The sequence below is a fragment of the Ovis canadensis genome, chromosome 4, assembly GCF_042477335.2.
Source record: "Ovis canadensis isolate MfBH-ARS-UI-01 breed Bighorn chromosome 4, ARS-UI_OviCan_v2, whole genome shotgun sequence".
Taxonomy (NCBI): Eukaryota; Metazoa; Chordata; class Mammalia; order Artiodactyla; family Bovidae; genus Ovis; species Ovis canadensis.
The window spans coordinates 120,989,964-121,014,600 of NC_091248.1; the positions used below are offsets into that span (position 1 = coordinate 120,989,964).

Genomic DNA, 24,637 nt, shown 5'->3' on the forward strand with positions numbered 1-24,637 from the left:
CTGGGCTGTAGGTTATTGTCTTCCATCACTTTAAGTATGTCTTGCCATTCTCTCCTGGCCTGAAGAGTTTCTATTGAAAGATCAGCTGTTATCCTTATGGGAATCCCCTTGTGTGTTATTTGTTGTTTTTCCCTTGCTGCTTTTAATATTTGTTCTTTGTGTTTGATCTTTGTTAATTTGATTAATATGTGTCTTGGGGTGTTTCGCCTTGGGTTAATCCTATTTGGAACTCTCTGTGTTTCTTGGACTTGAGTGATTATTTCCTTCCCCATTTTAGGGAAGTTTTCAACTATTATCTCCTCAAGGATTTTCTCATGATCTTTCTTTCTGTCTTCTTCTTCTGGGACTCCTATAATTCGAATGTTGGAGCGTTTCATATTGTCCTGGAGGTCTCTGAGATTGTCCTCATTTCTTTTAATTCGTTTTTCTTGTTTCCTCTCTGATTCATTTATTTCTACCATTCTATCTTCTATTTCACTAATCCTATCTTCTGCCTCCGTTATTCTACTATTTGTTGCCTCCAGAGTGTTTCTGATCTCATTTATTGCGTTATTCATTATATTTTGACTCTTTTTTATTTCTTCTAGGTCCTTGTTAAACCTTTCTTGCATCTTCTCAATCTTTGTCTCTAGCCTATTTATCTGTGATTCCATTTTGATTTCAAGATTTTGGATCATTTTCACTATCAATATTCGGAATTCCTTCTCCGGTAGATTCCCTACTTCTTCCTCTTTTGTTTGGTTTGGTGGGCAGCTCTCCTGTTCCTTTACCTGCTGAGTATTCCTCTGTCTCTTCATCTTGGTTATATTGCTGCGTTTGGGGTGGCCTTTTTATATTCTGGTAATTTGTGGAGTTCTCTTTATTATGGAGCTTCCTCACTTTGGGTGGGGTTCTATCAGTGGCTTGTCAAGGTTTCCTGGTTAGGGAGGCTTGTGTTGGAGTTTTGGTGGGTGGAGCTGGGTTTCTTCTCTCTGGAGTGCAGTGGAGTAACCCGTAATGGGTTACAGGACATCAAAGGTTTTGGGATAATATTGAGCTGCCTGTATATTGAAGCTCAGGGGATTGTTTCTGTGTTGCTGGAGAATTTGCGTGGTATGTTTTGTTTTGGAACTTGTTGGCCCTTGGGTGGAGCTTGGTTTTGGTGTAGGTATGAAGGCATTAGATGGGCTCCTATTGCTTAATGTTCCCTGAATTCAAGAGTTCTCTAATGTTTTCAGGCTTTGGATTTAAGCCTCCTGCTTCTGGTTTTCAGTTTTATTTTTACAGTAGCCTCTAGACTTCTCCATCTATACAGCACCGATGATAAAACATCTAGGTTAAAGATGAAAAGTTTCTCCACATTGAGGGACACTCAGAGAGGTTCACTGGGTTATAAGGAGAAGAGAAGATGGAGGAGGTAGTTAGAGGTAACTGGAATGAGATGCGGTGAGATCAAAAGAGAAGAGAGCAAACTAGCCAGTAGTCACTTCCTTATGTGCGCTCTATAGTCTGGCCCGCTCAGGGGTATTTACAGAGTTATACGGGGAAGAGGAGAGGGAGGAAGTGGACAGAGGTGACCAGGAGGATCAGAGAGAGGAATGAGTAGGAGAGAGACAAATCCTGCCAGTAACCTGTTCCTTAGGTGTTCCCCACCGTCTGGAACACACAGAGATTCACAGAGTTGGATAGAGGAGAGATGGGGGGGAAAAGAGACAGAGGCCACCTGGTGGAGAAAAAGGAGAGGAGGAGAGAGTGGTCAAGCCAGTAATCTCGCTCTCAGGTAAACTGGGGTAGTGAAGTTTGGGCTTTTAAATGTAGAAAATTGACAACAAAAACCTAAGAGCAAAGATTAAAAATCTAGAGTAGAGTTTGGATTTTCAAAGATACAATATTAAAGAAAAGCAGAAGGAAAAAGGAAGAAAGAAAAAAAAAAGAATTATTAAAAAACAAACAAACAAACAGACAATCAAAAAAACAACAACAACAAAAAAAAAACAAAAAAAACCATCAACAACCATCCAAAGACTATATATGGTGTTTGCCTTAAAAAAAAAAAAAAAGGTCTTTAAAAAAAATAGTAATAATAGGTTATAGAAATAAAAATTAGAGGAGAAATAAAAGACTTAGCAATTAAAAAAAAAAGTTAGAAAAAAAAAGCAAAAAAAAAAAAAGGAATGCTTTTAAAAATATTAAAAATATATATATATCTTGCCCTTTCTGGTGTTATGGGCCGTGTGGGATCACTTCCAAGGTGGTTCCCTCTGATTAACTTCTTCTGTTTGCTGGTTTTTTAGGATCACTAGTTCAGTCGCGCTGTGGGGAGGGGGGATGCTGCAAACAAATAGCACTGTCGTGTGCACACAGTATCTCTGCTCCGCTTGACCTGTCCTTTCTCGCGGCACACAAACCGCTCCGGTTCTACGATGCTCAGCCGGGAACCGTCTGGGGCCGGCCCTAGGCTGCGTGCACTTCCCCAGTCCAAGCCGCTCAGGTTCGGCGCTCAGGCAGCCCTCAGAGGCACAGATTCGGCTGGGACTGCGCTTTGTGCCCTTCCCAGGTCCGAGTAGCTCAGGAGTTTGGCCAGCGCGGTTGCCGCGGCTTGTCACCTTTTCTGCCGCTGCTGCTCAGCTTTCTGGGTGGACCGCTGGCGTACCCCGTGAGGCAGATTGTGACTGTCCAGCTCCCCCAGAAGTCTTAGCAAAGGAGCCTGCTTGCAGTTAGGTAAGTAAAGTCTCTCCGGGTCTGCAATTGCCCCTTTCCAGACCTTACGGCTCTGGCTGCCTGTCCCCGGCGGGGGATGGTCTGCAGCTGGCTTTTTCCGTTCCGTCCTTTGTTCTGTGCTGGGTCCTGGCGGTGTCTTATGTTTGAGCTTTTCGCGTGGTAGCTATCCCACAGTCTGGTTTGCTAGCCCAAGTTAGGTCGTTCTGGTTGCGTGTGGGGCGTTCCTGCCCGATTCTTACAAAGCAGTGCAGCCCGCGCCTCCCGCGCGTCCCTGCCCTGCCCCCACTTCCCAATGGCGGATGCAGGCGTCTGTGCTGCTTTTCCGCTGGGGGAGTTACTGGTGGGCTTGTAATCTCTTGGTTTTAATTATTTATCTATTTTTCCTTCCTGTTATGTTGCCCTCTGTGTTTCCAAGGCTCGCCACAGACTCGGCAGGGAGAGTGTTTCCTGGTGTTTGGAAACCTCTCTTCTTAAAATTCCCTTCCCAGGACGGGCTTCCCTTCCTGGGACGGAGCTCCCTCCCCACCTCCTTTGTCTCCTTTTTCGTCTTTTATATTTTATCCTACCTGTTTTTGAAGACAAAGGTCTGCTTTTCTGGTTGCCTGATGTCCTCTGCCAGCCTACAGAATTTGTTTTGTGAAGTTTGCTCAGCGTTGAAATGTTCTTTTGAGGAATTTGTGAAGGAGAAAGTGATCTTCCCGTCCTATTCCTCCGCCATCTTTCCCTCCCTCGACATATAGAGTTTTAAAGATAATAAATTTGTAGTGTTTAAGCCACCAAATGTCTAGCAGTTTGCTACAGAAGCAACAGAAACTACAGCCCTGAGGCCTACACAAGCCCAGGAGTGCATCTGCCTGTCAATTCTTAAGCTCTGCTTTGACTGGCCATCCTGTCTGTCCTCCTGAGCTCCTACCAGCAACGCATTCCTTTCTTCTATCATCCCCCCATTTCTGCCCAGAATCATCTGAAAAATTTTTATTATCAATGGCTCTGTCTTAAAAATTCAGTTCTGGATTCAGATCCTCCAGAAAGGTCACCTGGGAAACTCCTTTCAGGCCTTGTGTTTCTTTAACTCAGAATCACTGAGTTCTTTAACTCAGAACCACTGGGCACTGTCCTGGTTGGAAAGCTTTTGCTTGCTGTCTCTTTGTCATCATGTCTGTCTGGGTGGGCTTGGCAGGGGGCGGCTAAGCTGGTTGGTGCACATAAAGTCTGAACTTCTCCAAGATGAAGGATTGTGACTCAGAGTTCATAGGGAGCTGGATCCACTCCCACCTTGCCTTCACTAACCCCCCAGGTGTGCATTTTCCCAAAGGACTCAGACCAGCCCTTTTCAGTCTGGTCAGCTCCCAAGATGTGTCTGTCAGGGGTTCTGCCTTTGAAGGGAGGGTTTCTCCTCTTAAGCTTACACCTCTAATTCCCCGCCTCCCTCGATGATATTTTGGAAAATTCAGACAAGAGGGTGCTGCAATCCAGGGTCTCCATTCCCCGTCTCCCCAGTCTCTTAACCTTGGATCTGGGGGATGCAAATTCTCTAAATGGCAACTCTGGATCTAACCCTAGCCAGGCATCCAGTCTGCCACAATTTTAGTCCAGCTGGGGAAGTTCCTCTGCACTTTTTCCACAATCTCATTTTTCCTGGGAGGAAGGCAAGGGCCAGGAACCAATCCTAAGCTAATGTCTTCTTAGAGGTATCTTGGTCTCTCTCCCTTTCCTTATTCAGAGCTCTTTCTCAGATGTTACTTCCTCCAAGCAGCAAGCCTCTCATTAATCTGAGGAGTAACACCAGTGTCTCTTCATTCCCAGAGGGCTCCTTGCTTTCCTGTTATCCCCATAGAAAACACTTTGCTGGAGTCTGAGTTCCCATCCAGGATAAGCTCAGCTGTAAACCATATCAAGAAGCCAGGGGCAAGAGAGAGCACCAAGAACACTCGTCCTTGGGGAAGAAGATATAGTGTTTTCCTCTGGTCTCAAGAAAGCCTTCTTTTCTACCTTCAGGCCCCACATCAGTGCTGCTGCACTGGGCTCTATGGTGACACAGGGTAAGCCTTTAACTAGGAAATTCACATAAGGGTCAGAGATATTATAGCTTGTGGAGCCACTCACCCTGCAGGGCACCCTCATTCCAGCTATGCACAAGCCCCTGTCCAGCCCTGCCAGCTGCAACCCACTAACCCAGGGTGTTGGACTGCAGATCACACCTCAATCATGTCACAGACTGGACCCAATAGGCAGGAATCTCTAGACATAGGTTTCTTCACAGGAGCAGCTCAAAAAGAAGACTTAGTGCTTGGAGGCTAAAGTGAGTGACTTGGGTTTGCTTGGGGGTCAGGCTTGCAGAGAGCACAGACATAGGACTGGGTTTGAATTGATCAGAGCTGGGTATAGATTTTAGCCCTACCATTAAGTTTTGCCGGGCTTCCCCAATGGCTCAGCAGTAAAGAATCTGCCGGCAAGGCAGGAGACACAGGAGAAGCAAGTTCCATCTCTGGGAAGATACCCTGGAAGAAGACATGGCAGCCCATTCCAGATTCTTGCCTGGAGAATCCCAGGGGCAGAGGAGCCTGGTGGGTTACAGTAGTCCACGGGGTTACAAAGAGTTGGACACAACTGAGCACACACTCACACACAAGGTTTGCCAGTCGGTACAAGGCTGACGGAGGGACAGCCCCTCTTCTTTAAATTGGAATGCCATGGCTGGTGGTCAAGACAAAGCTTCAGATGCAGCTTTTATGGAGCCAGAGAGAAGGCCAGAGTTATGCCTACACACAAGTTGAATCTTTCCACTTCTGATCATTTGTACTGCAAAATTTATTTTCCTTGAAAATTGAAGATTTAAAAAAAATCCTTTTAGTGAACTGAAATTCTAAAGGACAGCATAAAGCTTGGAAATTTCACACCCCCCCCCCCCCACTACACACACCTTCATACACATATTGACTAAAGAATCATAGGTCCAAGAAAATTTAAGCTCATTGGCATCATATGATGACAATGATTACAATGACAACGACTGATTTCTGAGTCCCTGGTCCATGCCCATCACTGTAACTAAGCAATTGATTCATTTAATCTCTGTCTTAGCTCACGAAGCTAGTACTATTATTATCTTCATTTTGTTATCTGAGTAAGCTAAGCACCGAAGAATTGATGCTTTTGAACTGTGGTGTTGGAGAAGACTCTTGAGAGTCCCTTGGCCTGCAAGGAGATCCAACCAGTCCATCCTAAAGGAAATCAGCCCTGAATATTCATTGGAAGGATTGATGCTGAAGCTGAAACTCCAATACTTTGGCCACCTGATGCAAAGAACGGACTCATTTGATAAGACCCTGATGCTGGGAAAGATTGAAGGCAGGAGGAGAAGGGGATGACAGAGGATGAGATGGTTGGATGGCATCACCGACTCAATGGACAAGGGTTTAAGTAGACTCTGGGAGTTGGTGATGGACAGGGAGGCCTGGTGTGCTGCGGTTCATGGGGTCACAAAGAGTCGTACATGACTGAGTGACTGAACTGCACTGCACTGAGGCTGAGGCTAAGAGAGGGAAGTAATAGAGAGCTGGAGGTTTATGTTTGACAAACATCAGATCAGAATCCAACCTAGGTCCAGAGCTTATGCTCCAAACCACTAGGATTGAGTGGGCAGAGTCAGGATGTGGCAAGGGGTGGTTTGGGGAGGGGGGCCACTGCCTCATCACAGCAGTGCCTGCCACTGGCTAGAACGTGGATGCTCTTAGTCTCTGTCTAGCTCCAGGCTGGTCTCTGTGCCCACCTGTGTTCCTCTGCTCCCCACCTTTGCATACATACACCAGGGGGTCCTCCCCAAAAGATGCTAATTTATTGGCTCAAAACTCTGACTTCCCATTCATTTCATGATTGTAACTGGAGAAATGTGAGTGATGGAGGGTCCTCACCAGGGAGACAGCCCAGAAAGACAGAAAAGGAGCTTTAACAGGGCTCTCAGACCCTCTGGGTCACGGCATAGACCTCCAGCATCACCCAACACTCAGGGCATCTGGGTGACTGACACACACTCTCTCTTTCTGTGCCCCTCCTCTCCTTATCTCTGTCTGTTTCTCCCTCTCACCTACGGGGTGTTCCTCTCCTGCTCCTCCATTTCTGTTTCATTCCATTCTTGCCTTCTCTCTGAACGTCTGTTGCTGTGTTGTCTTTTGTCATCTGCTCCTGTCTGTTTTCCTCTCTTCTTATCAGTAGACTTCCATGTTTTCCCTTCTATGATTCCCTGCTTCTCAATGATTCTCATATTCCCATTTATTTCTGTCTTTATCTCTCCTTCTGTTAACCCATGACTACCTACTAGCCTCTCTTTCCGTGCCTCTAGCCTTGTTTCACAGTCATTGGTTCTCTCTGTCTGTCTCTCTGTCTGTCTCTCCATCAATGTCTCGTTTCCTTTCCCCTCAAGCTCCCAGCCCTGGGATCATGGCAAATTTGAGCCACCCTTCTGAATTTATCCTCTTGGGCTTCTCCCCTCTTGGCGAACTGCAGATCCTGCTCTATGGGCCCTTCCTTGTGATTTATCTTCTCGCCTTCATAGGAAACACAGTCATCATCGTCATGGTCTTTGTTGACACCCACCTCCACACGCCCATGTACTTCTTCCTGGGCAACTTTTCCCTGCTGGAGATCCTGGTGACCATGACTGCCGTGCCCAGGATGCTCTCTGACCTGCTGGCCTCCCACAGGGTCATCTCCTTCACTGGCTGCACGGTCCAGTTCTACTTCTACTTCTCCCTGGGCTCCACCTCCTTCCTCATCCTGTCCGACATGGCCCTGGACCGCTTTGTGGCCATCTGCCACCCGCTGCGCTATGGCACTTTGATGAGTGGGGCTGTGTGTGCCCGGCTAGCAGGGGCTGCCTGGGCAACTCCTTTCCTGGCCATGGTGCCCACTGTCCTCTCCCGGGTTCATCTCAGTTATTGCCATGGCAACATCATTAACCACTTCTTCTGTGACAATGCACCTCTGCTGCAGCTGTCCTGCTCAGACACCAGGCTGCTGGAATCCTGGGACTTTGTGATGGCCTTGGCCTTCGTCCTCAGCTCCTTCCTGGTGACCCTCGTCTCCTATGGCTACATCGTGAGCACCGTGCTACATATCCCCTCTGCCAGCGGCCGCCAGAAGGCCTTCTCCACGTGTGGCTCTCACCTCACCCTGGTCTTCATTGGCTACAGCAGCACCATCTTCCTCTATGTCCTGCCTGGCAAAGCACACTCTGTGGAGGTCAACAAGACTGTGGCCCTGGTGACGTCCGTCCTCACCCCCTTCCTCAACCCCTTTATCCTCACCCTCCGCAACGAGACATTCAAGGCTGTGCTACGAGGCCAGATGCAGAGGCTGAAAGGCCTCCTCCAGGCATTGTGAGGGGCCTGAGGGACTCTGCCAGGCTCAGTCAACCAGGTCGTTCTGTAAGGAGGCAGGGCACCAGCCTGGGTGGGATGACCCCTGTTGAGTTTCTTTCGGATTTTCCCTCTGTGCCTGAGAGTGGTAACCACAGTGAGTCCTTGGTAGCACCCTGGCTGGCTTGACGGTCTCAAAGACCCTGTTATCCACTAGCAGTTACAAGAACTCAGAATGGAGCCTGGGGAACCACAAGCGGGGCTTTTAATAAAGGGAAGTGCATGAACTTGCCATTCAAAGAAGGGCAGACAGAAAGTTTTCTCTGATTAAGAAATATTACCCAGCCCCAGTGTGGGGTGTGTGTGTGTGTGTGTGTGTGTGTGTGCATGCACAGATGCACGTGCCCCACTGCAAAGTGTGTGCACCATGAGTGCTTCGTCTACATGGAACTAAGATAAAGAGCAACACTCACCAAAGTCATTATCTTTTAAGTGTACAGAGTTCATTGCATAAGAATTCATCTGTTCATTCATCTCAGCAATGCTGAGTAGACTCTGTGTGTCAGGCACCACAACTGCGTCAGGTACAGGGTAAAATGTAAACAAGACATTGGTAGGTTTCAAATCTTTTAGCTCTATGAGGGGAAAGAATGATATGGTAAAGAGCAGCTTACAGGGACTTTGCTGGCAATTCAATGGCTTCCATGGCAGGAGGTGAAGATTTGACTCCTGGTCAGGAAACAGATCCCACATGCCATGTGATGTGCCAAAAAAGTAAAAAATGATCTGCTTATGCAGCAGGCAATGTGTAATGATGGATTCAAAGAAAGGTTTATGGGAGCAGATAAGAGGAATATTGAGACCAGACTGAGGACTCGGGAACAGTTTCCTGATAAGGTGATGCCCGACTAACACTTTGAACATAAGATGGACAGTGTGAGAAGACAATCCATCAGCTAAGCCTTGTGCAGAGAAAATGAATTTAAAGAAAGCAAGATAAATCTTCATTAGTATAAGAAATAAGAACAAATCTTTCAGCAATTGTATGCATTCTAGGGAGGAAATATTAGAGATTTTCGTCATTGTTCAGTCACGTAGTCATGTCCAACTCTTTGTGACCCCATGCACTGCAGCACACCAGACTTCCCTGTTCTTCACCATCTCCCAGAGTTTGCTCCAACTCCTGTCCATTGAGTTGATGATGCCAACAGAGACTTTCAGAAAGATAAAAATAAACTATTCTACTGCAGGATTAGAAACATTCACATGCTTGAAGGCAGAAGAGTGAGGTGAATACAGTAAATTCCTTTGTCCAGTCATTATTCTCACATGCATACACACACACATGTCTGTGTAAAGTTCCTGAAAGCCTATTAGGTTCCATATTCCCTCAGGAATGAAATGCCAGCTCCCATTGAGTTTCCCTCCCACAACCCATGTGTGAAATTTTCCAAATCCTTCAGGTACATTCTCCTCAGAATCATGTTCTCTTTGCTTTCGTTCTATCTGGGATTTTCTGAAACAGCCCCAGTGCAAATATTCTGCCAAACTATTTCTATAAAAACAGTTAAATTTACCAAACAGCATTTCCCAGTAAACGTCAATGAGTTCACTCATCAAGAGAGTACTCCTAGCCTTGCTTATAAGATGAGAACAAAAATGACCAATTTACCAGGAACGTCAAGCTTAGCTCTGCTGTGTGGGAGTGAATGAGGCTGGGACTGTGGGCTACTCTGGTGTGCACAGATGCTCTAGCTTTGGAGCCGTGGCTCCCTGAGTAGTCTCTAGTGGTCCATCGGCGTCACCCCAGGAGACCCCCTTCCTAACTAAGGTGCCCCTTTCTCAGGCTTTCTGAAGTTCTTTTCTGTCTCGCTGAGATGCTCATCACCCAAGTCAGAAGATCTCTTTAGGTACCTCATTTCATCTTCTGCTGGAAAATCTGACTCCTCCAGTTATACATCAGAGCAATGACTCTGGTGTTTGCTATTGCTGTTAAAACAATTGATTTATTTTTTTCTAAATTATCCTCCTTTTACCACCTCAAATAGTAAATAGCTTCCCTGGTGGCTCAGCTGGTAAAGAATCCGCCTGCAATGTGGGAGTGAGTGAAGTGAAGTCGCTCAGTCGTGTCCGACTCTTTGCGACCCCGAGGACTGTAACCTACCAGGCTCCTCTGTCCATGGGATTCTCCAGGCAAGAATACTGGAGTGGGCTGCCATTTCCTTCTCCAGGGGATCTTCCCGACCCAGGGATTATTTCACTGGTCATTTCACTGAAGGCAATAGCCTTCCCATTCCACAGTAGTAGCTTGCACTGGAACATAATTGCCAGAAGGCAGGGTGAGATTGTAATATCGAGAGCTACTTTATACACACACATACATACTTATATATACTTTGACCACCTGATGCAAAGAACTGACTCATTGGAAAACATCCTGATGCTGGGAAAGATTGAAGACAGGAGTAGAAGGGGATGACAGAGGATAAGATGGCTGGATAAACATGAGTTTGAGCAAGCGCTGTGAGTTGGTGATGGACAGGGAAGCCTGGCATGCTGCAGTCCACGGGGTCGCAAAAAGTCGGACACAGCTGAGAGACTAACCTGAACTGATACATACACACACATACACACACACATTGGACTTCCCTGGTGGCTCAGACAGTAAAGAATTCACCTGCAATGCAGCAGACCCCCCTTGGTCAGGAAGATCCTCTGGTGAAGGTAATGCCTACCAATTGCAGTATTCTTACCTAGAGAATCTCATGGAGAGAGGAGCCTGGTGGGCTACAGTCCATGGGGTCGAAAAGAGTTGGACATGACTGAGTGACTAAGCACAATGTTGCCTAAAGGTATATATACATATAAATATATGTAAAATGCAAAAATAAAGATTCCTAGAACATATATATATATATATATATATATATATATTCCTAGAACATATATATATGTTCTAGGAATCTTTTTTTTTTGCATTTTACATTTACATTTAGGTCTTTGAGCCATTTTGAGTTATTTTTCATGAAAAGTATAAGGTAAACATCTACATCTTCTGTCTTTTCATATGAATGATTTTTAAAATTTTATATTGGAGTACAGTTGACTAAATATGTTGAGTTAGTTTCAGGTGTACAGCAAAGTGATTCAGTTATACACATACATGTATCTACTCTTTTTTAAATTCTTTTCCCATTTAGGTTATTATAGAATACTGAGCAGAATTTCCTGTGCTATACAGCAGGTCCTTGTTGTTTATCTATTTTAAATAAAGAAGAGTTTATGTGGTCAATCCCAAGTTCCCAATCTACACCTCCCCACCTAAAGCTAACTTAAATATAGGTAAAAATGATGCAGGATTTCCTGACTCTAAAATGCATCCCCCATCTTCCCTTAATGTGTCCAACATTCCAGCCTCAGAGATACAATGTCCTTGTAAGCAACCACTAGAAATATATAAGGTTCTGACAAGCTAGCATAAGAACACATTGTCACAAATGGAAATCCCAATGAGAAATAAAAGTAGATTCATTCCTTCCAGCTGAAGGGACTGGGGAGCAAGAAACCAAGGATATGGAAGTTTTGATGCAGATGATAAAGGAATCAAGTCATTTTCATATAAAAGTCAGGCCTGATTCCTAGAATGACCATCATACCATGAAGGCCCTGCATTTTAGGAGTTAGGTGAGGTGCAAAACTTTCTAAGGCCAAGGTGGAAATTTTCAGCAGTGCCTACGGAGCACCATGTTTCTATCAATCTAGTTCCACCAACTCCTTCAACTTCAAATTTCCTGTTGTAAATAGGATCCTTGCAACCATGCCTGATGAATATGGAAGAAAAGTGATAGTGACCCGATGGCCTGCTGGTAAATATTAATCTCTGGTCCTCCAGTTGTAGCATTTGCTGACTTCCAGCATTTACCAGTTTCCATGCTGTTTCACTCCCGTCATGTCTAATCCCAAGCTACCAAGATGACATCACTGAGCTTGGAGGCCAGTGTATCTACCATATCGTTACAAGTGACACAGACAACTTCAGTTGTCTGTAAAACAAAGTAAAAGGCAGTTAAATAATGAGGAGCTTTGAGTTTTGGTCACCTTTGTTTTTAACATAATCTATTTCATTGCACGTGTCTGTTTTTTAATTTTTAATAATAAGTATGTTTAATTCCTGGAGAAGGAAATGGCAACCCATTCCAGTGTTCTTGCCTGGAGAATCCCAGGGACGGGGGAACCTGGTGGGCTGCCGTCTATGGGGTCTCATAGAGTCGGACACGACTGAAGCGACTTAGCAGTAGCAGTAGCAGCATGTTTAATTCCTGAAATTTTAACCATCAGTTTTCAGGAAGGCGCCAGATCATCAGTGTAGCATTCTGCCTGGGGTTTTCCCTTAGATCTTCTTCCCTATTCAACCCAGCATCTTTGTCATTCTCCTTCCCTTGAGAGTGACAAGCATCATATCTTATGGAAGGAAACCTCATGGAATTGCCCTTTAGGAATAGTTCTACTAAAGAACTATTCCTAAACTCTTTATGAACTTATTTAGGTCCTTTTCAGAATTGAAGGCAATAAAATTCCAGCCCTGAAGATAAATAGTACTTTTGTGAGTATAGTAGAATTGTCCTAGCATGCAAAAGTTTCCATAGTAACGCCCTCTATATCCACTACAAAGTTCATCATCTCATGACTTCAGTGAGTGAAGCATCTTTCAGAGGACACTTGTGACTCCCCTCCCCCTAATCAAGAAACCTGGATTTGATGAAGTGGAGAGAGTCATGACCACTCTCCAGGGATCATTCATTAATTCCATTAATTCTCTCCAGATGTGCACTGCCCACACGATATACCATTTTTATGTCTATGTTACTTTCTACATTATTAAGTTGCCCCTCTGGAATTCACTTTTCCTCTTCTTGGCACTTTTGAAGCCTCAACTCAAATGACACCATGTTTGAGAAGATTCAGTCTAACAAACTCCTTTCCTGTATTCCCAGCATGCTCTGCATATTCTAGTATTAATACCAGCACCTCTCAAATATTATTGTGCATGTGAATCACCCAGGGGTCTTGTTAAAAATGCAGATTCAGGTTCAGAAGTTCTGGGGTGGGGTCCAGATTTTGCATTTCCAAAGAGCTCCCAGGAGATGCCAATGTGGTTCCAGGGATCACAATGTGAGCAGCAAGGGACCACAGGCAGGTTTGTTATGAATGTCATGCCTGTGAGATGCTGGCTATGACAGGGCAATTACTGTGGAGGAACAAAGCAGTTTACACCTTCCCCAAAACTGGTGAGTCAGAGAGCCCATTCCTATGGAATACTGTGAAAAATGGGCAAAAGGCTGCTGCAGGTTGTGGGTTATATTTTTTTACTCTTGTTACTGATTATTTTATTAAATTAATTTTTATTGGAGTATAGTTGCTTTAAAATGTGTGTTAGTTTCTACTATACAGCAGAGTAAGTCAGCTATAGGTATGCATATATCCCCTCTTCTCTGGATTTCCTTTCCATTTAGATCAACAGAAAGCATAGAGTAGAGTTTCCTGAGCCATATAACAGGTTTATATCAGTCATTTATTTCATACATAGTATCAATAGTGTATATATGTCAATCCCAATCTCCCAATTTCTCCTCACTTTGGCCTCTATACACTAGTTCTCTATGCCTTTGTCTCTTATTTGCAAAACAGAAATAGAGGTGCAGATGTCGTTTTAAATTTTTACAGGGAGGGTGCAGAGATGAGAGTGACAGGGAAAAATCTCTAAGGAGGAAAACCTGAGCGGATTTGTGTACTGATTATCTGAGAAGCAAAAAAGTTGAAGGAAAGTGTTTGCATATCAGGAGATAATTGCCTCCCATTTAGTTTTCAGTCCCCCCCCCCCCTACAAAGTTTGTTAGGATGGTAAATAATTAGTTCCTTGAGACTTACAGGAGAGAAAGTTCTCAGAATGAAAAAAAAAAATGTTTTTCCCAGAGGGCCTTTAGTGCAGAATTAAAAGTACCTGTCCACTGTTTTTGGAGAGGCCCACAGATGGGAACATGTCCTGTGGTAGTTATTTTTTTTTTTTTAAGTTGAATTGGAGACCAAGCTTCCTGGTCATTACAGGAGACTCAGGCCCCCAGACCACATACCCTGGGACACTTGTTCCTCCCACCTCCTCCTTTCTTCACATCGGGTTTGAGGGGTGGCCCCCACACTGTGACTATCTCCACTGTACATGACGACCAGGGCCCCTCTAGAACCCTGTGAACATAACTAGCTGCAGAAGTCAAGGGAAGTCTGCATCTAACTCTTTGTCCTGTTTTGCGAATTCCAGGGCAGTCCAGATTACATCTGGTATAAGAGATCAGATGCCAAAGCCATTTCTACTGGTGCTATCTTTCCATGATACCCTAAACCACTTCCAGCTTTCCAAGGATAGCTTCCTTCATCCACCCTCCAGCCCACTCACTACCCACAACACCCATCTTGTGCCATTTCCTGCTCATCTGCCTTCTACCACCTCTATCTTTCCTGCAAGGTGGCTGGCAGTCTCCCAGCCAGGTGACTTCTAGGAGCCCCAGCTTCAGAGGGCTCTCCCTCTGGGTTCTGTGGTTCTGTGGGATCTGCAGTTCTGCGGGAGAGGAGAACTAGCCCTTCAGAAGGGGGAGGTAACGAGTGTAGGGACAGCAACCCACCTTTCATCCCCTCTTTCCTGCATGCAGAGGAAGGATTAAAAAATTTTAAAAACGTAAAGGGCATGCCCTTTTTTCTAGGCATGGAGCTGTCATGACCTTGCTGTGTAAGAGGGATGGGAAAGTGGCCCCCAGAGTCATTTCTGTTTAAAAGTCAAGAGGTCTGGGGGTCAGGAGGAAGCAGTGGGCAGCCCAGGTGTGAGTAATGCTTCTGCTGCAGGAGCTGTCCCAGATGGGGGTCCCAGGAGCTGTCCCGGATGAGGGTCCCAGGAGCTGTCCCGTATGGGGTCCTGGCAAAAGGCACATAGTTTTTTCTGTTCTGAGGATGCCAAAACATCCTGCTCTTTTCTGAGAAACTCACACTTTCAGGACCCCAGCCTAGACTCTGAAACCAGTTCCTGAGAAAGGAACACACACTAAAAAAAGACTGCACACAAAGAAAACATAAAGGAATGAGAACAAAACCATAGAGCAGGACCTTGGAGAGAGAGTTTAATAGCACATTTCATAATAGCAGCTATATTTACCAAGTTCTCCCTACATCCCAAGTCCCTGTGTGAAGACCTTGATTTGGATTATCTGTTTGAATTGAGATTGCTTGTGGCTTGCCGGGGGCCAGCGTGAGGAATTCCGCCCATGGCAAAGGTCATGAGGAAGGGGGCTTGGCATACGCAAAGGCGTGATCAATCCTCAGGAAACCCCTCTTCCCAAGCATCTAACCCCAAAGCCAGAGTCTGTTTTATGCTCTCACCTACACCTCTGACTTTACGGGGGGCTCTCCCCCATAACCGTTTCTCTCGGAGAAGGAGTAAACGCGCAGCTCCAAGGCAATAAAAATTCCTGGGTGTGACAAGAGTGTTTCAGCTTATCTAGCCCACCTGTATAGGTTTGTCTGGCCACATGTGATTGTTTATAGCCTCCCAACCTGAGAGGCATGAGATGTTTTAGACTTACTAAAGGCAAATTCTTTTGGGGAGTTAAAATTATTAGTATAGTTGGTTAGGAATTATATTGGTGAAGGGTCTCTTCATTTGTTGTGTCAATAACTGCTGCTAATTCCCTGCTCTGGGTGGGACAAGGATGTCTCAGGTCAAACCTCTCTGCTGACAGATTAGCTTGTGTGACAGGATTATCCATACTGCTGCCACTAGGCACATGATTGTTTACTACCTCTCAACCATAAACAGCACAGAGAGTTTTGGAGTATTTTGAGAGTCTTAATTAGCATAGGGCTTTTTCTTCTTGTTGAGTCAATGATTGCCGCCAGGCCTCCATATCCTTAGGCACCTGGGAATATATTAATCAATGTATTTGGAATAGAGCAAAGGAAATATGGTAGTTTTTGATGTTAGCAATACTAGACTTTTTGAGTTAATGGATTTTCTCTTTTGTAATAGATCACTGTACTTTGTTATAAATCACTGTGTCCTTGCTATGTAAGAATGTAACTTTATCATATCTTAAGACTAAATAGATCTTAAGGAGAGCATTGGTGAAAGGATTTTCGTTTGTTGGGCTGATGTTTGCTGCTAAATCTCCATGTTCCCTACCCTTATAATGAATATAACTAACATATAGGAGAAATAAGTATTAACCTTTAAGCATATAGGAGAAATAAGTATTAACCTTTAAGATTAATCATGTTAACCTTGGGTTAAATAAATTCCTTTCTTGATTGTAACTCACTACACCCTCACCCTATAGGAATGTAACTTTATTTGGAGGGTGGTGCCTGGTTTAAGAAAAAACACCCTTGGAAGAAATAAGTTTTTTGGTTATCAGAAAGAAAGGATCATAAAATGTCAGCAGGTCTCACTCATGGCCAGAAGATGATGTACCTTTTTTATACATTTATGTGAAGCACCTGATTTTGATAAAGGTCAGGACTGCTGACCCCCACGTGACTCTGTATTCATCCCTATGTGTAACAAAAGGTATATAAGCAAACCCAAAAATAAAGAAATCGGATCAGTTTCCGGAAAGACTGATTCCCCCATGTCGCTTCTTTCTTACTCCCGTTTTTCTGGCTGAATTCCCATCTGGAGCATGGATGCTATCCCATGTGAAACAAGTTATTCAGCCTCCTTTTCTCCACTAATCTTCCTACTACACTATCCATTTCTAATCTCTCTATATCTGTGATTAAATATGTATTTTTCCAAAGACGCCGACTCCGTCCCCCCACCTTCGAATCACCCTGGATCCACCGGGGCTGGACCCCGGCAGTGGCTCAGTCGGTGAAGAATCGCCCTTCAATGCTGGAGACTTGGGTTTGATCCCTGGGTAGGGAAGATCTCCTGGAGAAGGGAAAGGCTACACACTCCAGTATTTTGGCCTATCGTTCTGAAGCTTCCCAGGGGGCTCAGACAGTAAAGAGTCTGCCTGCAGTGCTGGAGAACCAGGTTCGATCCCTGGGTTGGGAAGATCCCCTGGAGAAGGAAATGGCAAACCATTCCAATATTCTTGCCTGGAGAATTCCATGGACGGAAGAACCTGGCTATAGCCCATGGGGTCAAAAAGAGTCGGACATGACTGAGCGACTTCAAACAAAAAATTTTGCAATTTGAATTGACATCATCACAATGTTTTCACCCCCAGCTGCCTTGAAATCATCCTTTCCTTAGCACAGGCTCACAGATGCCTGCCTTTGAGGCTTTTGGTGGACGTGAACTCATCCTCTCCCTGTGGAGAGTGAACAGTGACTTCAGCGGGGCGGAGGGGGCAGGAGAGACTAGGAAGGAGACTGAGAAGCCCCAGCCTGGGCACCTGGGTGCCACCCGCAGTGGACGGCCCCCCTTCCTTGCTCTCATCCGAGGGCGGCTGGGTGTCTGAGGAGGATCCTTTTGGACGTATCCTCCGTGACCTTTTGGACCTTCTCATTCCGGAAGGTGAAGATGAAGGGGCTAAGGAACAGGGTCACCAGGGCAGTCATCAGGGCCACCACCTTGTTGAGCTGTGCGGAGGGGCCCTTGTCTGGTCTCTGAAGAGTAAGGACAGGAAGAAGTCCATGAGCTTGATGTGCTGGGTGTCAGAGCAGGACCGCTCGAGCAGCGGGGCGGAGTCACAGAAGTGGTGGTCAGTGACGTTGGGGACGCAGAACCAGAGCTGGGTTTTCTGTAGGGTCAGGGAGATGATGGAGAGGAACCCCACCAGCCAACAGACCACCACCAGCTTCACACAGACTGGCCTGTTCATGATGGTCCGGTAGTGTAGAGGGCAGCAGATGGCCCCCAGAGTGATCAAAGGCCATGACTGTGAGGAACAGGAAGTCAGTGGAGCCCAGGGAGAAGGAAAAGAAAGACTGGCTCAGGCATTCAGCCAGGGCCATGGTCCTGCGAGGGGACAGCAGGTCAGCCAGCATCCTAGGGGCCACAGTAGAGGTGACCAGCAGCACCTCCATGAGGGAGAAATTGCAGAGGAAGAAGTACATGGGTGAGCAGGGGTGGGGGTCCAGGCACGTGAGGGTGACAATGGCCAGATTCCCCAGAACCGTCAGGCGTATATCAATAGGATGAAGGCAAACAGGAAGGACTGGAACTCATGCAGATGAGGAAACCCTAGGAGAACAACTCCCTGATGACACTGAGGTTACTCATGGCACTTGATGCCCCTTCTCTGGACTGCCTGTGAGATGCTAGGAAGTCTTATTGAGAAATGGCCACCAGCCTCTCTCTTGACCTTGCTCCCCGATGGCTGGCCTGGCTTCCCAAGCAGACTGGCCTGTATGCATAGTCAAATTCAACGTCCAGGAGATGTAGTCCCAAAGGCAGAAGGTCCCAAGGGGCACTGATTGGCTCTGCTGGATAGAGTTAGGAATTGGCCACCTCCACAGTACCATCCAGGATTCCTGCCTGGAAAACGCCATGGACAGAGGAGCCTGGCCGGCTGCAGTCCAGGGGGTTACAAAAAGTCAGACTCAACTTACGACAGCACGCACACACATCACCATCACTCCTAAACACTTACTCTTTTGTCTCCTGCTCATTCATTATTTCATTCAACACATTTGTTAAGCTCCATCTCTGTGCAAGATATTTGGCTGGGTCTGGTAAACCCTTCCTCACTGCCAAATATGGTAGTCATTTAATATAATAACACCTGCTATTAGCAGAGTTCTCCAACAGTAAAGAATCTGCCTGCAACACAGGAGACCTGGGTTTGATCTCTGAGTCGTGAAGATTCTTGGATAAGGGAATGGCTACCCACTGCAATATTCTTGCCTGGAGAATTCCAAGGACAGAGGAGCCAGATGGACTACAGTCTATGGGGTTACAAAGAGTCAGACACAACTGAGCAATGAACACTTCCATGTCTCAGGATCTGGTACCTTCTACGTGACTTCTTTTCATCCTTTGTGCCTAGTCCTCATCCTTCTTGCTGTCTCTGTGGCATTTCAGGCTGTGAATCACACAGTTTTGAAATAGCTTCCACCCATGACTGTAGAGCCACTCTACTCTCAATTCTCTGACAGTTCTGACTTTTCTTTGGCTGGCTCCTTCTCTAGCTCCTGTTCTTCTTCTATTTTCTAAACATGAATGTCCCCACATGTCTCTCTCAAACCATCTTTTGTCTCCCTAGTCTCTCCTTCAGAAAACTCATCTTCACCCTTAACCAGAGAAATCTTGAAAAAGTAAATGAATCTTGAATCTGCCTTTTTGTTCTCAGTCATCTCACACCACCAAATACTCAAAATGGGTAAAAGAACACACACACAATTGTCCCCTAGAGCTAATATCATGTCCATTCCCCCCAAAACCCCAGTCACCCTGACTTGAAACCTGGAAGGTATTTCTGAGTTTTCCTTCTTCCTTCTAAACCACTTGAATTGCCTTCCTTTTAAATACAGGTGTTTTTTTTTTCTCATCCTGTCCCCTTTCTTTTTTCATAGCCACCATCCAGGTTAAAGGATTTGTTTCATCTGAATCATCACAGCAGCATTTTTAATGGCTTTCTTATTTGTACATATCTGTATATCCAACATATCCATATACTGCTGTTATATTTCTTTTTCTACAGCATTATATCCAAAGGCTGTTTTTCAAATAATCTGAAGCAAAGTGGTTTCACTTATACATTACCCTCTAAATTAATTAATCAAAATAGCTAAGTCATCTACCTTTATACAGAAAAAGACTGCAAGGACTCATTTTAAAATATTAACAATGGAGACTTCCCTGGTGGTCCATTGGTTAAGGATCCACCTTGCAATGCGGGGGATGCAGGTTCCATCCTTTATCTGGGAACTAAGATCCCACATGCCATGGGGCAATGAAGCCTGCACATACAACTAGAGAACCTTAGCATGCTGCAACTAGAGAAAGCCCGCCCACTGCAACGGGGAACCCAGTGCAGCCAAAAAAAGTTTTAATTAAAAAAAATAAGTAAATAAAATACTAAATTAAATAAGCAATAATTAAAATTAATTAAATAAAATATTAAATAAATAAAATAAAATATCAACCACAGCTATCTCTAGGTGTGGATTATGAGCATTTAAATGCTTTCATATATGTATGCGTATATATATATTAATATATTTTGTTTGTTTTTCAAGTTCTTTTTATTTGAACACATATTATTTTAGCAATCAGGAAAAAAAAATATTTTAAGCAACACTCATCCCTTCCCTTGTCTGCTAAATTGAGCACAAACTCCCCTGGCAGTCCCAGCCTTCTACCATCCTACCCATCTTCCCTTCCAGCCTTACCCTCACCTCCTTCTTACCACACACTCTGTGCTCCCACCAAGCTGGACCACTTACTATTCTCCAAACAGTTAACTCCACCCTGCTGTCGCACCTTTTCCTTACTGCTCCCTCTGCTCAGAATACCCCATCCTTCATCTTCACCTGGCACATTCTTACCCACATTTCAAATGTCCCACCTTTATGAAGCTTCACCCTCTCTCCAGTGGTGAACCTGTCCTGCCTGGAATCCCAACCAAGGAAGTCAGCATGCTCTTCCTTGCATATTACAATTTTTCTTGTGCTACTCTCATCCCAAACACTAAATTCCTGGTTTCTCAGTAGCAGGTCTCTCTTTTCATCTTTGCAGCCTTCACAGCACCTAGCAACACATCTTACAAAATAGAAGGACTTCGTAAATTTTGATTAGATTGAATGAGGTCATCTATTGAGTTTTCATTCCTAGTCCTGAGCAAAAGATTTTGAAAATGGAAATTCATGTTTTCTTATATGATTATTTGCATATGTGCATTTTAGACGTTAACAGAAGGTAATGGGGCAGTCATGGCCTGTCAATTTCTCATCAGACAGATACAATGGGGACTTTCCTGGCTGTTCAGTGGTTAAGACTTCCCCTTCCAATGCAGGGGTGTGGGTTTGATCCCTGGCTGGGGGGCTGAGATCCCACATACAAGGCCAAAAATCCAAAACATAAAATGGAAGCATTATTGTAATAAATTCAATAAAGACTTTAAAAATGGCCCACATCAAAAAAATATCCTTAAAAACAAAGAAAGAAAGATAAGGTGAGAACAGGTGTGTTTCAGAATCCAATCCCAGAACAGTCTGGCACACCCTGGAATCAAATATATTACTATTTCTGCAGCAAAATACGCAAATATTCACACTGAACAGAATAAAGAAAGGCAATAAAGAGCTTCCCAGTTAAGTTCAGATTAGGTTTCACTATCTAGTTAGTAAGGAAGTAGGCTGCTCAGTTGTCTGACTCTTTGCAACCCCATGGACTGTAGCCCACCAAGCTCTGTCCGTGGAATTCTCCAGGCCAGAATACTGGAGTGGGTAGCCTTTCCCTTCTCCAGGGATTGAATCCAGGTTTCCCACATTGCAGGCAGATTCTTTACAATCTGAGCCACCAGTGAAACCCAAGAATCTAGTTGGACAGAAAATTAAAAAAGAACTTCTGGTTGCTGAGGAATTTTTGACTATAGCATCATGGACCAGGGCTGTGAATGGGTAGACCTCATTCACCGAGTGCCCACCATGCACTGGCTCCTGCAGTGCAAAGTGGCTGCGAATGTTTCCATCTCCATACCACAGGTGATTAAAAATCTCAAAATGTGTAAGGATCTCCATCCCAAGTCATATAGTCAATAAAAGTACCGCTGGGGTTTGAAACCGGAGTCTTCTCACTCCAGTACCCACTTGTTTATAGTAACAAAAATGCTAAGTACATGATATCTTCTGAATTTGAAAACATACCGATCTCTGAACACAGGATTCAAAATTTATTGCTTAGGTCTGCAAACATTTATTCTTTAATAAATGGTAAAAAAAAAAAAAGAAGAAGAAGAATGTACTGAAGAGTAAATTCCCATGATTGGCTGTTGACCATCCGTGATGAGTAGGAGATAGTGATGGGTAGGAGACAGGAGAGTGCCCCTTTTCTCGAAGAAGGAATCTCACTTTGGTCTCACATGTTACTGTGGAACCAGAGAGAGGTCCAGCCTAGAGTGTTACATCACTTGTGAAGAATTCATGATGGTCGGTCTCCTAGGAGGCCACAGCTCCTTCACGTACCACTTCCCCGATTGTGATCTCACCTACTGGGCCCCATACTGACGTGTGTCACATTCAGCAGGTGTTATAAATGCATGAGTAAGAAAGGAATTTAGCCCATGGGCCTATTTTATGTTTTATTCACTATCACTGCCACCCAGAGAGCAAGGTCTTTCTTACCCAATAGGTTTCCATTACATCACATCCTGAGATGGTACATTCTAAAATATTTGAAGTCTTGAAATGAGAGGGGAGAGAGTTAATTCAGGGATGACCCTGGAGTCAGGAATACCCCACTTGGTGTAGCAGGCTTCACTCCCCCTCACACTAGCCAGCAAATTTCTCAAACTAGTTTTCTATTACACTCTCACCTCAATCCCTCTCGTCTTCCTCCTGCCGAGACATTTCACCCTTAGACTTCCCTCTCCCTGTTTATGGTCCTGCCTCCCCTCTCAGCGTCGATGACTGGTATTTCCTCTTTGTCCGCAATGCATGCCTGGCCCTTCATGTGCATTCAGCACTCTGAGCCATGGCTCCCCAGATGCCAACTCAGGAAACTGGAGCCCACAGCTCAGGACAAGCCTCCTGGGTTATGTCACAGGACCCACTGTACTTGTGTAAATTTTACAAGTTTGTATTTACAATACTGCCAAATTAACACAGGTGAAGTTTCAGATGGATGCAGAATCCACTCTTCTCTGCGTCAGGGTCTCCTACAGACTATTACTTCCTCTGTGGCAGCCTTTGCTACAGAACAGACCTTCTCTCAGGCCCACAGACCCATCCCTGTGATCCAGGCAAATTTAGCTTCAGTCAGGAGACGGCATAGTGCCCCATCAAAGCAGGTGTCGCCTTACCATTACTGGCCAAGGCCTTGGTTGGCCATTCAGTGCACCCTTTGGGCCAACCCCACATAGTCTGTACTTGAGAGTCTGGGGACCCCATTGTGTCCTCAGTTTCCCTTACTTATTCCTGCTGAGGCTCCTCACTGGTAAGAGATTCTGTTCATCTCCATCCAAATCCATCATGCCGTAGGTTTTAACAGGTCAGATTTCTATTAAATGTCAAAGAGCAGATATAATAACCTGTTGTTTTCATGGAATAACCTCCTAGAAACTTGGGACCAATCTGAAAGCCCCCTTCTGGCTATTGATCTGTCTTTCTCTCCATGTTAACCTTCTCAATGCTCCTGGCTGAATTCTTCTTATGTATTTTGACTTCTGAAACCACTTCCTACCCCGGAAAATGACTCTTTCAAAAAAAATGATTGGGAATACGGAGGAGGTTGACAGTGTCACCAATGTGGGTTTCTGTAGCAATGATTCTGATCATCGGTGTCTTGGGACGTGGCAAGCTTCTCAGGTGAATGAAAAAGTCGGGATGAGCCATGGGACAGAGGGGTGGACAGAGTAACCACCTGAATATCTCCTTAGGATTCATGGGCCTTTGCAACGGGCAGGTGACAGAGGGAAGACGGAGGCAAACGGCACACTGGCAAGCAAACCAGCCAGCAGCAAGAATCGGAGTCAAAATGATGTAAGAGGAAGGTGTGCCCTGCCGCGAACGGTCTACAGAAGCTCAAAGAAGGGCCTCCCTGGTGGTCCAGTGGCTGGGACTCTGTGCTCCCAGTGCAGGGGGCTCAGGTTCAGTCCTTGGTCAGAAGCTAGACCCTGTTTGTTGCAACTAAGATCTGGTGCAGCCAAATAAGTAAATAAAAATAAAATAAAATAAAGCTTTTTAAAAAAAAAAAAAAAAAAAGCTCAAAGAGAGGACAGAGACGCATCAGGAAGGAATCTTGGCTGAGCTTTCCCTGGACTCAGGGCCCTCAGGAGGGAGCAGAAGGAGTGGGTGGCACAGAAGACTTTGTTTATCCCCAAGAGGAAGGGCAAGATGAGACCAGTGCAGGGAGGGGAATCTTGTCAGCTGGACCTTCATGGCTGAACCCCAGATCAGGAATAGCAAGAGGACACAGGCAACTTAAATCATCCATCCTTCACTCATTCATTCAGGAAATACAACTGAATGACTTATTGGACTCAATCCTATCAGAGTTCCAGACATACATCATGAACAAAATAACCCCAGATCTCAGAGGCAAATTGGGGAAACAGTAAATAAGGTTGAAATGACCAACCTTGATGACAAGCGCTGTGAAGGCTCTGAGAGGGGCAGGACAGAGACAGGAGGGAAGGCGGGGGCCTCACCCAGGCCAGGTCCCATCCTGCCACACAGGTCCAGATGCAGGACTTGACTGTGGTGGCTGTACCCAGTGGGCAACAGCGCAAGTCCAGTGAGTTGAAAGAAGCCATAAGGTCCTGCCACACTCCCTGCAGGCAGAGGTCCCAACCCCAGCACCACTGGAGACATCCACAGTAACAGAAAGGACATAACACCAAGATGGAGACACTCCACCCTGCCGGGCCCCT

At 45.2% G+C, this 24,637-nt stretch overlaps 1 protein-coding gene and 1 pseudogene across 1 annotated transcript; one reads left to right on the top strand and one right to left on the bottom strand.

Annotated features, from left to right (window-relative positions):
• The first annotated feature begins 7,140 nt into the window (after nucleotides 1-7,140).
• Nucleotides 7,141-8,082, top strand: OR6V1 (olfactory receptor family 6 subfamily V member 1). Its single transcript, XM_069588850.1, has one exon. It carries the CDS (start codon nucleotides 7,141-7,143, stop codon nucleotides 8,080-8,082), a length of 942 nt encoding a protein of 313 aa, XP_069444951.1.
• Nucleotides 8,083-17,537: 9,455 nt separating this feature from the next.
• Nucleotides 17,538-23,236, bottom strand: LOC138439059 (olfactory receptor 6V1-like; annotated as a pseudogene).
• Nucleotides 23,237-24,637: the final 1,401 nt, after the last annotated feature.